The sequence below is a fragment of the Microcaecilia unicolor genome, chromosome 10 (genome assembly GCF_901765095.1).
Source record: "Microcaecilia unicolor chromosome 10, aMicUni1.1, whole genome shotgun sequence".
NCBI lineage: Eukaryota > Metazoa > Chordata > Amphibia > Gymnophiona > Siphonopidae > Microcaecilia > Microcaecilia unicolor.
In genome coordinates this window covers 173974677-173991285 of record NC_044040.1, presented here as the reverse complement: position 1 = coordinate 173991285, position 16609 = coordinate 173974677, and the positions used below count along the sequence as shown (strand labels likewise).

The window sequence follows — 16609 nt, the reverse complement described above, 5'->3', positions numbered from 1 at the left end:
CCAGGAGAGTTTCTCACGTCTGTAGACCTGAAAGAAGCTTACTTGCACATACCGATTTGGCCCCCGCACCAGAAGTTTCTGAGGTTTGCGGTGTTGGGAAAACATTTCCAGTTCAGGGCCTTGCCTTTTGGCCTCGCCACAGCTCCTCGAACGTTTTCGAAGGTAATGGTGGTAGTAGCTGCTTTTCTCAGGCGAGAAGGTATCAGGGTTCACCCGTACCTAGACGACTGGCTCATCAGAGCAGACTCTGCAACAGAGAGCTTACAAGCTACAGCCAGAGTGGTCTCAGTACTGCAATCTCTAGGCTGGGTCATCAATATGGCCAAATGTCACCTGTCCCCTTCACAATCTCTAGAGTTTTTGGGGGCCAGGTTCGACACAGTCTCGGGCTATGTGTTCCTACCCGAGCTAAGGCGGTGCAAGCTTCAGAATCAGGTCCGTCTGCTCCTGAGGATGCCCCGCCCGCGAGCTTGGGACATTGTCCAGCTGCTGGGATCGATGACAGCCACGATGGAAGTGGTACCCTGGGCGAGAGCGCACCTGAGACCTCTACAGTTATTCCCTACTTCCGGAGATGGTCTCCTATTTCTCAGGATTACCAATGCAGACTTACTTGGCTCCCTGCGGCCTGTCTCAGCATGGAGTGGTGGCTCTCGGACAGCATGCTGTGGCGAGGAATGCCGCTGACGCTCCCCGTTTGGTGCCTAGTGGTAACAGATGCCAGCCTGAAGGGCTGGGGCGCACACTGCAAGGGGGAGCATGCCCAGGGTCTATGGACACCCGAGGAGTCGGAGTGGTCCATCAACCGCCTAGAGTTGAAAGCGGTGTTTCAGGCGCTTCTGGCCTTTCAAGTGACCCTGGAAGGATTGGCTGTCAGAGTGATGTCGGACAACACGACAACGGTGGCCTATATAAATCGACAAGGCGGAACAAGGTGCAGAGCACTAGCCGCGCAGGCCGAACTGATTTGCCACTTGGCGAGCTGCATCTCAGTGTCTGTCGGCAGCTCATATTGCAGGTCAGAGCAATGTGCAGGCCGATTATCTGAGCAGGCATCAGATCGATCCAGCAGAATGGAATCTGGCAGACGAAGTATTCCTGCAGATCTGTGCCAAATGGGGCAAGCCCGTGATGGATCTAATGGCGACCAAATGCCAATACCAAAGTCCCGTGCTTCTTGCAGCAGACGGAGAGATCCTCGCTCGGCGTGGTTGGATGCCTTGGCTCAACCCTGGCCTCCGAGTCTACTTAGGTGTTTCCCCCATGGCCCTTGATAGGGCGCCTGCTCTTGCGGATTCGGCTGCACCCAAGGAGAAGTGTCCTCATCGCCCCGGATGGCCAAGGAGACCTTGGTATTCAGACCTCCCGACAGATGCTCCTGGAGGCTCCTCTGCCGTTACCTCTGGTACCGAACCTGTTGACCTCAGGGACCGGTAGCCATGGAGGACGCCGGCCGCTTTGGTCTTACGGCATGGCTATTGAGAGGGCGCAATTGAGGGATAAAGGTTATTCCAATAAAGTTATTTCCACTCTCCTGCAAGCCCGCAAGCGGTCCACTTCCGTGGTTATGCCAGGATTTGGGTGCCTGTTTGAGTCTTGGTGTGCTTCCAGAGCCATTGTTCCAATGCGGGCTCCTGTCTCGCCGATTCTGGACTTTTTGCAGGAAGGTGTACAAAAGGTTTTGGCCTATAATTCCCTGCGGGTTGCAGGTGGCAGCGTTGGCCTCCCTTCGTGGTAAGGTGGTAGGCGTGTCTTTGGCTGCTCACCCAGATGTGGCACGGTTTCTTAGAGGGGTGCTTCGGCTCCGACCTCCAGTGCGAGCACCCTGTCCAGCTTGGAACCTGGGGCTAGTTTTGAAAACCCTGCAGGCATCTCCTTTTGAGCCGCTTCGGCGAGCATCGGAGAAAGACTTGACACTGAAGGCCGTTTTTCTGGTGGCCATTACCTCGGCGAGACGGGTGTCAGAGCTCCAGGCGCTGTCCTGTAGAGACCCATTCTTGCAATTTTCAGAGTCCGGAGTCACGGTTCGGACCATGCCTTCCTTATGCTAAGGTGGTTTCAGCCTTTCACTTAACCAACCTATTTTCTGCCCTCTTTTTCAGAGGAAGAGTTTCCAGAATCTTTTGGGCAGCTGCACCTTTTGGATGTGCGCAGGACTCTAGTGCAGTATCTGCGAGTTACTAACTCTTTCAGGACTTCTGATCATCTGTTTGTTTTGCTATCCGGTTCTCGCAGAGGGTCTCCAGCGTCTAAAGCCACTATGCCCGCTGGCTCAAAGAAACTATCTTTTCAGCTTATCTGCTGGCCGCAGGGTTCTGCCTGTAGCCTTTAAGGCACATTCTACTAGAGCGATTTCTTCCTCTTGGGCTGAAACTGGAGCACTCTCTCTTCAAGAGATATGCAGTGCAGCAACATGGGCTTCTAAGCTCTCCTTTGCCCGACATTACAGCTGGATGTGGCTGCCAGGAGGGATGCGCGTTTGTGAGCACAAGTGCTAGCGCGTGGTGTGGCTTGTTCCCACCCTATCTAGGGATTGCTTTGTTACATCCCATAAGTAATGGCTTCATCTGCTTGATGACAAGGAAGGGAAAATTAGGTTCTTACCTTGGTAATTTTCTTTCCTTTAGTCATAGCAGATGAAGCAATGAGCCCTCCCTGTATGATTGTCTGTATGCTGTGAATCTGTTTTTCAGGTTCTGTTCTAATTTCCTGAAGTTCCTTCCTTGGGAGAAAGTTGGAAAACAATCTTCAGGATTCATGTTCAGTTTAAATTTAGGAGGATGTGTTCATTCCCTCCAGCATGTTTTTTTTTGGGGAGGATGTGTTGATTCTTTCCAGGAGGCGCGTGTGTTCCCCTCCAGTTCTATAAATAGGAGGATGAGTTCATTCCCTCCAGTGTGTTGGGAGGATGTGTGATTCCCTCCAGGAGGCGCGTGTGTTCCCCTCCACTTATACAATATGGAGGATGAGTTTATTCCCTCCAGGAGGATGTGCATTCCCTCCTTTATGAGTTCATGCCCTTGTGATGGGCCATCGTTCGCTGTGAGGAAAGCTCTTGTGATTGCCATTGCGGTTTGCCATACTGCTTTGGAAGCTTCAAATACTGAAGAGGCAGTGGAGCTAGCTGGCCAAGAGGGCACTGTGAAAGTTTGAGTGCTCTCTATCTCCCCTGCTGGTTGATGGACATAACCCATACGTAATGGCTTCATCTGCTATGACTAAAGGAAAGAAAATTACCAAAGTAAGAACCTAATTTTCCCGTGCTGCTGTAATCTTATATTTATGTATTATGACTTTGCTGTTTATGCAGTTTGATCAAAGGTGAACATCAAATTGGAGACTAAATTAAACAAACCTCAATACTTGGTAGAAGCCCCTTCTTGCAATAGTAATAGCCACGAGTCATTTAAAGTGTGTACCAACTTCACACTGTAGTAGTAATAGTCTCTTGTAGTACAATTTCTTATATCTTTATACCAACCAATACCGTACTAATAAATCATGACAATCTTAAATCACCAAAACTGTAAAAAGCTTGACTATCAAATAAATTGTCTTCAGAGATTTCTAAACCCATTTTTTTCTACCAAGCTGTCTAGGATGATTTCCAAAGAAGTGTTAAAGCCCACACGTTTATTGTGCTGCCTTATGTAACACGCCTATATTCTCTGAAGGAAAGAAAAGATGGAAATCAATTCTCCGATCTAATGAGTAGGTGTGTAGAGCTTAGACTTATTTAGATCCATTTTATATAAGGCCGTAAAATTTATATAGAAAAACTTTACAATTAGAAGCCATTGGAGGCTAGCTAAAACCGGAAATACTCCCGGAAAGAAATGCCTGTTGCAATACTTTTAGTACTTTGTTGGTTCTACTCACAATGCAGTCTTTTTGTTTTATAAAGCTGATGTAATATTTAACTGAAGAGATTTTTTTCTAGTTCTTATTTTTTTTGTTTAAAGCAGAAAATAAGCTTATGATTTTACCTTTATTGGCTACACATTTTTGTTCTTTTCTGTGGTGGATAGTAGCTTTGTGGTTGTGGACAAGCTAGTCTATTTACTTACTGCCTTGATTTGGTAAACCATTCACTTCTACTTCACCATTGGGAGGAAATAGATGTTTTAAAGTTAGTTTATTCATCATTTATATCATATTTAATAAATAGAACTCGGACACTTTGGCACCATTCTCTCATGAGCACATTCTGTTACTTGTGGGGTCCCACAGGGTTCGATCTTGGCACCAATGCTATTCAACATTTTTATGGCCCCGCTTGGAACTGTAATTAAACTGCAATATTTGCTTTTTTGTAGTTTTTAACCTTGAGCTTTGTCAAAGTCAAATACTGGATAGAGATCATCCTATATTTTACCCCTTGGTTGTTAATCTTTTGCAATTAATGAGTATCGTAGCAAACATTAACCCACAGTAACTTTAGAACCTCCATGGTTACTGTCCACAGTAGTTCCAGTACTTTGGAGAAGGTAGCTGTGCTGCTAACAGGAGGTAATGGTTGTTGCCATAGGGGACAGGGGGTCATGGTTTATGCTTTTTGTTTTGTTTTGTTTTATCGACGTGTCCTCAGCTGTTGTCACACTTATGTTTCTTTGGTATTGGTGCAATCATTCTGGATTGGTTTCATTTGCCTATGCAAATTGTATGCTAATTAGAATGCAGTTCAGATTCTGAGTGCTTTCACTATCAATGCTCAGGGAATTATCCAAATAACGTTTGATTGGGTTAATCCTACCTTCCCACCTCCCATGTAACATTTCCTGTCTAGCTACAACTGCCGAAGCAGGGTTCCAGATGTTCACCCTAACTGTTAGTGGGGACTAAATCCAGGTTGTCCTTCTGTATGATATTTATTTGGGGTTGGGGGTTTCTACTGCCTTATGATGGGACTTGTACCCTATCACAATGGTATCATGTTGTATGCCCCTTTTTCTAAGTTGCCTAATGTTGCATGTCTTGGCTCAAGTTGCAAACCATGCTCAGTCAGCCAGCTAACTTGGAAAAAAACAAACACACCAACCTCATGGGTGGATTGAGGGCATAATTAGTACTGCAGCACACCAGAATTATCTTTACAGGGGGTTGAAGTACCAGTAAAGTCTGAGGTTTTGTACCTTGTTTTGTTGGATCAGTACTGGACATTAGTTAAACCAATCAGTGTTGTAGTTTGATCATTTTTTGTTGTTGTTTTGAATGAAATGTTGCATAGGTTGTGTCCCTGTTTGTAACATGGTGATTTTCATACTGTTTTTTTAGATGCCCCTCATGTCCTGTTTCAGTGATTGTAACCTTATTTATCAGGGTTTGCTGATGTCTGTGTTTAAAAATACCTCTATTGGCACAGAATACTGCTGCTAGGTTATGGGTCAAGTGTCATGCATTTGATCTACTGCCTTTCTATAGTACAACCAAAACAGTTTATATATTTATTGCTTGGCCAACCTCGATTTGTGTATGTGACTCCTATTTCAGCTCACTTTCAGTGGCTTCCCATAGTTTTGGTTAAATATAAGATATTGCTTTTTATTTTTAAATTACGGCAATACTGCTTACCCTCCTCCCTTTTCTGTGTCGTCTGTATTCTTCTCTTGGTCTCTTAAGTTCTTCCTTGTATGATACTTTAGTTGTCCTATCTTTGGTGACTGGAAAATGGCATTTAATACAAACATAGTTGTGTTAATTGTATGCCCATTTATGGAATGCCCTTCATTTTTAGTTATGTTCAATGCAGAATGTGGTGATATTCTGTAAGGGGCCCAAGACTTATGTTGTTTTAGCAGGCATTTGAAGATGCATTTTATGTATATATATTTTAATGAATATTTTTTGTTTAGTTTATTGGTATTTGATATACCACCTTTGCTAACTCAGCAGATCAAAGCAGTTAACGTAGCAAGATGGGCATATTTTTAAAGCTACTTATATTTTATATTCCTTTAAGTTTTTGTTGTATTGCGTTATATGATAATTATAAGCATGTTCAATCTTTCTTTGTACCTTGCCTTGAACTTTAGTGATAGGGCTGATGCTAAATGTTTAAATATATACATTCACTGAAGCACCTTTGATAAGAACTTAAGAATAGCCATACTGGGTCAGACCAATGATCCATCTAGCCCAGTAACCTGAATCCAACAGTGACCAAACCAGATCACAAGTATCTCGAAGAAACTCAGTTAGTAGCAATATTCCATACTACCAATCCCGGGGCAAGCAGTGGCTTCTCCCATGTCCATTTCAATAACAGACTATAGGCTTTTCCTCCAGCAACTTGTCCAAACCTTTTTTTAAACCCAGAGACACTAACTGCCACCACATCCTCTGGTAGCGAGTTCCAGAGCTTAGCTATTTTAAAGTATTTCAATGTAATTTCATTGAGTGTTCCCTGGTCCTTGTACTTTTTGAAAGAGTGAAAAATTGATTCACTTCTACCTGTTCTACATTAGCTCATGATTTTATAGACCACAATTATATCCTCCCCCCCCCCCAGCTGTCTTTTTCCCCAAGCTGAAGAGTCCTAATATATTTAGCCTTTCTTCATATGGGAGGAGTTCATCCCCTTTGTCAGTTTGGTTGCTCTTCTTTGAACCTTTTCTAATTCCACTATATATTTTTTTGAGATATGGCAACCAGAATTGAACTCAGTATTCAAGGTGAGGTTGCACCATGGAGCAATAAAGAGGCATTATAATATTCTTAGTCTTATTTTGCACCCCTTTCCTAATAATTCCTAGCATCCTGTTTGTTTTTTTTATGCCGCTGCATACTGGGCAGAAGATTTCAGCATATTGCCTACAATGACACCTAGATCTTTTTCTTGGGTTCTGACTCCTAAGGTAGACCCTAGCATTTGTCCACATTAAATTTCATCTGCCATTTGGATGCCCAGTCTTCCAGTTTCCTAAGGTCTTCCTGCAGTTTTCACAGTCTGTATGTGTTTTGACAACTCTAAATACTTTTGTCATTTGCAAATTTAATCGCCTCACTTATTCTGTTTTTCAGATCATTTATAAATATGTTAAATAGCACTGGTCCCAGTACAGATCCCTGCGGCATTCCACTATTCATCTCCTCCTTTGAGAAAAATGGCCATTTAACCCTATAACCCCCAATAACCAATTCCTAATCCACAGAAGTACATTTTCTCCTATCTCATGAGGAACTTTGTTGAAAGCTTTCTGAAAATCTAGATACAATACATCTTCCGATTCACCTGTATCCACAAGTTTATTTACACCTCAAAGAAAAGAAGCAAATTGGTAAGGCAAGACTTCCCTTGGTTGAACCTGTGCTGGTGTGGCTGTTATCCATTATGGACTAGATTCAGTATACGGCACCCAAATTTGGGCATACAAAAAATAATCTGTGTGGAGCGCTGTTCTATAAACGGTGCTCCAAGTTGTGTTCTGTTTATAGACTGGTGCTGAGAGCTGATTTCCATACCAATCTTTGTGAATGAGGATTTACACTAACTGAAACCTGGTGTAAATCTTTGCGCGTAAGTTAGGTATGGATCCCCAGTATCCAGCACTACTTTGTGCATATTTAGTCAATGCCCCTCTCATGGCCACACCCCATTTCAGTTTCATGCTGTAAGATTTGCGTGTGGATCTTTATAGAATAGCGCTTAGCAAGATGCGCATTCAAAACTAAATTGCCAGTTAATGCCAGTTGATAGTGCACAGTTATTGGTTCTAATTGACTCTTTAGGCAATTTAGTTGTGTTCGCATCAACTAGTTGCCAACCCTATCATAGAATAGCGCACCATTTAAAGAATTGCCCTTTGTGTCATGTTAACATGTATTAGGGAAAGCCATGTTAACTACAAGCTGCACTCCCGACCCCCTAATTTGAATTTCTATATTAGGTGTTTAATGCAACATCTAATGCATTTTTAATGTTTTTCAGCTTGATGTTTAATGTGGATTTTAAAACAAATTAATTAACTATTGAAATTTAATGTTGAAGCTGAAGTGTCTGTCAGCCTGTTCAGAAATTATTAACAGGATTTCAAACCTGAGCTTGCTATTTTACCTTGGGACATTGTAGGGTTTGGGAAGCTGTGAATATCTGGCAAAATTTACCTATTTCCTGTTTATGTCTGAAGTTGTGTAATACTATTGGAGAAATTTGGAAGCAGCCATGAGTTTTGAAAAATTTCCTGGTATTGGTCTACTGCACTTGATACCCGGCAGAAGGGCATGTGGAAGTAAGGTAGGAGAGGAAAGGGACTGAGGGAAATAGCAAGTGGATTAGAGTTTAGGATAGTGGGTGGGGAGGGAGGGTTTTTAGATCAGGAGGAAGGGTAAGCACACTTAATTTGTATTACAGTTTTTTTAATTTGTTGAAAATAGAAATGTGACAGCATCTATGAGAAAAATAAAAAAATATATAAAACCCACAATATAGTTCTGTATGTCTTGCACCAGATCACAGTATAAGGCATTTCTTGAATAGTGAAAAAAATGTTCTGAGAGTGTATTGTATAGCTTTTAAGGCCATTGTGAGAGGTCCTGGACTGAATAAAGGGTGTTATTTGTAATTTTTTTGAACAATTATTAGTTTGATTTAATTACAAGATGCCAAACTTTTTTGTAGGCAAAGACAGTTTATTACTTTTTTAAAATTTTACTTTTGTTTTTAAATGGAAATAACAAGACATTTGAACTTAAAAGTGCTGTTTTAACTTTTTGACGACCCTTTAATATCTGATATTAATGTACAACATTTCTTTTATGTAGAACTAGCCGTTGAGCCCGTAAAAAGGGGCTAGTAAAGGAAGGGGGGGTTTGAAAGCCCCCCCCCCCCCGGATAGGTCACCGCCGCCCCTCCCCAGAGTCCTGTCCGCCACCCCTCCACCCGGGCCGGGTACTTGGCTTCACTATTCAAACCGCCGGAACGCAGCACACAGCTCATCTGAGCTGCCGTCAGCCTTCCTTCTTCTCTGCGTGTGTTCCGCCCTCGTGTGACGTAACGTCAGCGAGGGCGGGACACAGGCAGGTAAGGAAGGCCAACAGCAGCTCAGATGAGCTGTGTGCTGCGTTCCGGCGGTTTGAATAGTGAAGCCCGGTACCCGGGCCGGGTGGTGGGTGGGGCGGCAGCGACTGTGGGTGGGGGGAGTGGTGGCGACGGCGGTTCCCTCACTCGCAGGTGCGCAGGTTGCCTCTCTGTCCCGCCCCCGTCATCACGTATTGATACGGGGCGGGACAGAGAGAGTCTCTACTGCGCATTTGCGAGTGAGTACGCCTCTTGCCATTTATGTTTGATATCTGTAATTTTGTAACTGTTAAGCTCATTGTAATTAAATCTACATTGATTGTAATTGTTTGTATGAGTTATAGAATTTATTGTATGACAGAGTCTTAAAAAGAACAGGAAAAAAAAAACTAATATTGAACAATAAGACTACCCCTGTATCCACCCTTACTAAGCGCAGTGATATCTTTTTTAAAAAGGTATTTTTTTTCAGGTGTTTCAAACATTACAGTATCTGTCATCAGATTTGTAGTAAACCTATTTGTGCTGGTATTATGTGATTAGGATTGTAGATACAACAGAGAGTATCCTAATAGTGACTTCTAGATCAAGGTTGCAGTCATTGGGATTCAGTGTAATTCTGGTGTGGTATGCTGAAAAATCAGTTTTAGTATAGGTATTTATAACTTAAAAACTAAGGGAACAATTTAAATAGTGGCTTCTATTTAGCAGCATTGTAAGTGTGCAAAAACATTGTGGACTGAAATAATGCTAAATTCAGGAACAACAAACAAACAGGAAGAATCTCCACGTAAAGAGTCCAATCAAAATAAGAGTAGAGGGTGGACAATGGACACTCCAACACAGGAACTGATGCTTAAAAGTTGCTTTATTAGGTGCTCCGTGTTTCGGCGTGATAAAACGCCTGCCTCAGGGGTCACAATATATTTGAACGGATAAATTATAAAGCTATCCAAAAGACTCCATTTAGAATGACATAAAGACATCCAGCACAACCCGTGTCAGGTCCTGCTGTACTGACACCTAATAAAGCAACTTGTATGCATCAGTTCCTGTGTTGGAGTGCCCATTGTCCACCCTCTACTTTTATTTTGATAATGCTGAATTCAGCATCATGTTCTAAATGTTTTTTCCCCATGTTTATTTACTTAGTCTAGATGCCTCATTGTTTATTTGTTGTACTTCTTAGCCTGCTTAGATGTCATGTGGTAGCTAGTGTAGATATGAAGCAGTAGCTGACTGCATACACTTCTCCAGGTGCACTGTACTATAAAATGCATCTTTTTGAAAATACCGCAAGAGGAGAAATACTTTGGTTTCCACAATCATCTCTTAGGTAACACTATTTGTACCTCTTACCTTCATGGATAATAGGTGTTAATGTTATATGTGTTTCTGTAAACAGGTAGAATCGCTTTACCCACATCATGGCTGGGTAGAAATAGACCCTGATGTTCTGTGGAGTCAGTTTGTTTCAGTAATAAAAGAAGCAGTACAAGGTAATCATACTATTTATTTTTCACATAAATGCATGTGGTATGTATTTTGTTTTCTCTGAGGACAAGCAGGCCAGTTGTATTCTAACATGTGGGTGATATCAACCGACAGAGCCTGGTGCGGATGTTTCCTAGCACATATTGCTTTAAGCAAGTTCTAGCAGCATCCCACCGTGCGAGTGCCTTCCTGACTGACACGGGAGCGTGGGTCCATCAGTCTCTTCTTTTTCATGGCGCTAGGAGGACTCATCTTTGCAGTCTCCCCTGAGTGTGATATTCTAAACCCCCCCCCCCCCCCCCGGGTGCCTTCCCATATGGGTTTTACCACTTTGGTTATTTTTCTCAATACTTTATTTTCAGTGCATTTACCTGTTAGATCTTAGTATTTTTTTGGCCCAAGTTTTCTTTCTTTTTTTTTCCCCCACAGCTCTTTAGGCCTGAGCATTGGCCTCAATTTGAATTTAGCCTCTTTTTACTCTCAAAATTGAGGAGTATAATTTGGCCATGATTCTTTTCTTGATGTCTAAGACGATCCCCGGTGGCTTCAAAAGGTGCACTCAAGGTAATAGGGTGATCTCTATTATGTACCCACACAATTGGTACATCGGATGCCTAGGGCGTAACCACAAGGCTGATTCTTGTTCTCTGTTTAAAAATGCAGTTGAGGACACAGTGTGTCAGGTCCAGCAGAGAAGCCTTTTGGCTTCTCGAAGGCTGGTTCATTGACATTGGCACTGGAAACATCGCCCTCGATGGCTAGCCAGATTGCATCAACCACTGGGAGTACACCGGCATTGCAGATATCTCCACCTCCCTTGACATAGGGTGCTGATAGCAGGCCCCGGGACTGGCCAACATTGGATCTGACACTGAGGACGCATATGGGTTCGACATTGTCCTCATCAGCACTGAGGGACTACGATTCCGAGTGTTGAGGAAAGCCTAAGAAGCATTAGCATTGACCCTCTTCAAAGCATGGTGCCAGGAGCACTGGGGCGTCGGTTCCACCAGTACCCAAAAAGTACAGGCATTGAGAGGACCACTCCCCCTCTTTGGAGGTGCCAGTCTCCGGACAGCCAGATTCCTACTTCTGGTTCAACATCAACACTTCCTGGGCCGTGTCTGAACTGGCTTCACAGCTTTTGCCGATGCTTGCCCTCAAGCGGTACCAGGCCATGTTCAGGGAGAAGCTGGCGCAGATATTTCAGCTGCACTCCGTTGAGGCCTTGAGGGTTCTTGTGCCAGCTGCAGCTCAGCCACGGCTCCTTCCTGAGGCCCAGACTCTGCCTGTGGAGAGGTCTTCAATGCTGGCACCTTGTCGGGCATCAGTGTTGATATTGACCCATGTAGTTCAGCTCCTAACATTGGGTGAGGTAGGTTCCCCAGAGTCTGAGGATAAGGCTGTACCTCGGCAACCTCTGGGCTGTGGACACAGTCCCACTAAACTGGAGCAAGCACAGACTCTGTCCATCCAGAGTGTTTCCAGGAGTCTGATCTGAACCGTTCATGGGCGTCTGAGGAGGATCCACATTGTGGGGAGATATCAGAAAGGATACCATAGGACTCCTCCTCCTCCAAGAGGCATAAATCCTTACCTGAGGGTCTCTTTCACCGGTTTTGTTAAGGAGATGGCTTCTGCCATTCCATTTAAGTTGAGACAGAGGAGGAGCCCAGATCTGAAGTGCTATCAGTCTTGGACTAGGAATCTCCTCCCAGGGAGTTCTGTTACACCCTATCCTGAAGGATGCACTGATGACTGGGAATCTCCCCTCTTGGTGCAAGCAATGCCAAAGAAGGTGGATATGCAATATTGTACCCAAACGGTTCCCAAATTTGAAAGGGTGCAATTGCATCACCACTTCTTGGTAGTCAAATCTGCCCTCAAATGAGCCAGAAATTCCATGACTCATTCCTCAGCTCCCCTGGAAACTAGACTCATTTGGGATGAAACTTTATCAGTCCTCGATGCTCATTGCCTGCATCCAGACCTACCAGCTCTATACAAGCATTTACTTGAAGTGTCTGGGACGCAGTATGCTCAATCTCATGGATTCTCTCCCTCAGGAGCAGGCTGTAGAGCTTTGCTAGTTGGCCAGGAAGCAGCTGGAGTGCAGGACATATCTAGCCATGAGTACCTATGACACTTTTGATATTGCGTCTAGGCTCTCTGCCATGAGTGTGGGGATGTGTAGACTCTCATGGCTTTGTGTCTCTGACCTGGAACCAGTGGTTCAACAGAGATCGGCGGATGTACCTTGCTGAGGTGATAGCCTTTTGGGGACAAGGTGAAAAAGGTTGCTGACCTCATTAAAAAAAAATACTAATACCATCCAGTCCTTGTCTCTGTGGTCTCTGGTTAGGACCACTGGGATGCTCTCCTGGGGCCAGTGAATTACTCGTCCCCTGTTTTGACTGGGGAGCCAACTGGGACTTTTGGGTCCATGGCTGATCAGGTTACGACCACTGGGATTGGAACTACTTAGTAGAGGGGAAAGGCGATGGAAATCTACGCCTTTGAGAAGTGATAAATGATCCTCTTGAGGGGCAATTTGGTGATTTCTGACACCAATGTAGTGCATAACTGAGACAAAATAATTGAAGAACCCACCAGAGGTAACAAGGGGCCACCTTTGATGGAAAAAAATTCAGCCTCCCCCCCCCCCCCCCCCCCCCCCCCCAACACACACCTTATTGGTAGGCAATCTGTGATGGTTACTTGGACTGCGGCTATGCTCTCCTGGAGCCAGTCAAATTATTTATTTATTGCATTTGTATCCCACATTTTCCCACCTCTTTGCGGGCTCAGTGTGGCTTACAATAAGATATGAATAATGGAAATACATTTGTTACAACTTAGTTATAGGCTACATTGTACAAGTTTTGTGAAACCATCGAAGTATCATTAAGAATATGACAATGGGACATCAACATTGAAACGTTGGAAAGAGACAATGGGAAGCTTAAAGGGCAGTGTTAAGACACAGAGATATATGGTGTACATATTCCTGTGAGCAGATGTATGAGTGATGTGGAATTACGGGGGATGAGGGTTAGGAGTGGATGTATGGAGCATTCATGATCAGTGAGTGTGGACTCTGTGTTTTGGCTCTTGCCATAAATTGTTTCAAACAGATGAGTCTTCAGTAATTTGCGGAAGGAGGCTTGTCCCTTCTGCATGCTCAGCTAGGAGGTTCTTGAGTGGAGACCCTACTATTCTCAAAGGTGTAGGTTTCCATCGCCTTTCCCCTCTACCCAGTAGTCCCAATCCCAAAGTCCTAAATTTATCAGCCATGGACCCAAAAGTCTCAGTTGGCTCCCCAGTCAAAACAAGGTGCGAATATTTGACTGGCTTCAGGAGAGTATAGCTGCAGTCCAAGTAACCATTCCAGATGGCCTATCAGTAAAGGGAGGGGGGCTGAAATTTTTTCCATCAGAGGTGGCCCCTTGTTACCTCTGGTGGGTTCTTCAATTATTCTGTCTCTGTTACGCATTACATTGATGTCCAAAACCACCAAATTGCCCATCAAGAGGATCATTTATCAGCTCTCAGCACAAGCAGGTACTTGTAGAGGAAATTTCTGCCCTTCTACAGGCCAGTGCAGTCGAACTCATGCCACTAGGGGAAGAAGGGAAGGGATTCTATTCCAGATACTCCTTGTGCCAAAAAAAAGACAGGTGGATTTAGTCCTATCCTAGACCTCAGGGCCCTGAACTAATTCCTAGTCTGAGAACTTCGGGATGATTTCTTGGGCACCCCTTTTCACATGATTTAGGAAAAAGATTGGCAATGCTCTCTGGATTTAAAGGAGGCATATACCCACATGTCGATGCTTCTCAGTCACAGGAAGTATCTCAGGTTTTGAGTAGGGAAACCACCACCACCAGTATCACATTATGCCTTTTGGCCTTGAATCAGCTCCTAGGGTCTTTGTTACGGAATGCCTAGCACTCACCTGGGGCTAACCCTGCAGCTACCTAGAGGGTCTGTCCCAGCATTGCTCAGGCCCACTACCACCTGTGCACGTGCTCTACTCTGGCATACCCTTCCTCCCATCTGCTGGGTTACGCTTGCTTCTGGGCAAGTCTCCCATCCACAACTTAATTCCCCAGTGGTTTCTAAGGACACTGTGGCCACACTTCCAGGGGTCCCACAGTTCTAGAAAGCACCCACAGACCCAAAACACAATCCACCAGGATTCTTAGTCCAGGACAAACAGAGCTAATAAATGAATTGATTTATTATCATAACAAGTTAGAACAGTGAACGGATGAATAGGATATAATTAGCAGACAATAACAGGTAAATTAAACGGGAATCAATATTAAACTAACTAAACAGTTTCACTACCTGAGTAGTACCTGGGGAGTTCAGAAAAATTAACTGCTCACAGTCTTTGAACCGGGTCTCAGTGTAGAAGTCTGTACCTTCCACACTTCCACTCTGAGACTAAAGATTTCCATCAGAGCCCAGAGCGTAAGCACTGAGGGGCTTCTGTCCAACAGCAGTGTAGCTTACTTCTCCATCTTAGGCGAGAAGAAGAAACTGTCACTTCTGTAACAACTTTGCAAACAAAGGACAGACACCATCTGCTGGCCAAACAAGGGAAATGCACATCATAAAAAATAGCTATACAGTTTACAAGCAGGAAATTCCCTGTTTTGCCACAGTCTTTACCAAGTTCCTAGCAGTAGTTGCAGCATCACTATACAGATTGGGATTGTGTGTGTTTCACTACCTGCACGTTTTGCTGGTCAAGAGCACGTCGCAGGAAGGGGCACATGAATCCATGCAGAGAACTAATCGGTTGCTGGAGCTACTAGGGTTCATTATAAACTACCCAAAGTCCCACCTGCACTCAGTACTGCAATTGGAGTACATAGGAGCTCGATACAGTGCAAGGTTGGGCTTTCCTACCACAAGTGAGGGCAGATGCCTTAGTCGCACTCACCATGCTGCAGCTGCAAGCAGGTTATAGCTCAGCAGATGTTGAGATTTCTAGGCCACAGGTGTAGATTGAAAAAAGAAGGGGTCCAACCTTGTGACTTTCCACTAGTAACATCCTTTTCCTCAGACTGACCTCCATTTACCACTACCCTCTCACCTTTCACTCAACCAGTTCTTTAACCAGTCAGTCACTTCAGGGCCCATACTGAGGGCACTCATTTTTTGTCAGTGTAGAACCGTATCAAAGGCTTTGCTGAAATCTAAATACATCATATCTAGCACTCTCTCTTGATCCAACTCTTTGGTCACCCAGTCATTAATCAGATTTGTCTGACAAGGTCTGCCTTTCGTGAAACTATGTTGCCTCGAGTCCTGTAATCTATTGGATTCCAAAAACTTTACAATTCTCTCTCTCAAAAGCATTTCCACTAATTTATTTACCACAGAGATCAGACTTACTAGCCTGTAATTTCCAACCTCTTCCTTCTGCTTTTGTGGAGAGTGACCATATCTGCTATTTTGTAGTCCTCCAGGATCACTCCCAACTCTAGAGAAGCTTTGAAAAGGTCAGCCAGTGGAGCCGCTAGAACTTCCCTAAGTTCCTTCAGTGTCCGTCCAGCCCCGTTGCTTTGTCCACATTTAATTTAGCCATGTCTCCCAAGTTTGCTTTCTTTGGCTTCAAGTGCTGCCGCTGTGCGGCAATTGTGAGACGCCCGCACGCGCACCGCAGGACGGCCAACACCTCCGCGCGTGCGTACCGACCGGAAATATGAAAAAGGCTCGAGACAAGGCAAATCACTTCACCCTTCATTGTCTCATGTACAAACTTAGAGGCCCTTTTACTAAGTTTAGGCACTCGTGTTTTGTCATCTGCACGTCATTGCATCAGTACATCGACCCCTGAGGCAGGCGCCTTTGTTGGCGCCGAAACACGGCCCGTGTCGGGTCATTGATTAATAAAGTACTCCTGTTGTCCTAGTTCTGAAGGCCCAGTGTTGCTTTTTTCTTTTGGTCCACATTTAATTTAGCCATGTCCTCACGAACATAATCTTCTGAAAATTGTTCAGGGACTACCACCCCTCCATTCCTATTTGTTTTTGGCTTCTGTGGTCCTGCTCCCAACCCTTCAGCTATGAACACATTTGTTAAGGA

General features: G+C 44.2%; 1 protein-coding gene across 1 annotated transcript in view; it reads left to right on the top strand.

Annotated features, from left to right (window-relative positions):
* The window catches only part of GK5 (glycerol kinase 5), a 98035-nt gene that overhangs the window by 8090 nt on the left and 73336 nt on the right, over positions 1 to 16609 (top strand). The window contains exon 2 of the mRNA XM_030215806.1: positions 10422 to 10515. Coding sequence (XP_030071666.1) covers positions 10422 to 10515 — 94 coding nt within the window. The remainder of the gene's footprint in view (positions 1 to 10421; positions 10516 to 16609) is intronic.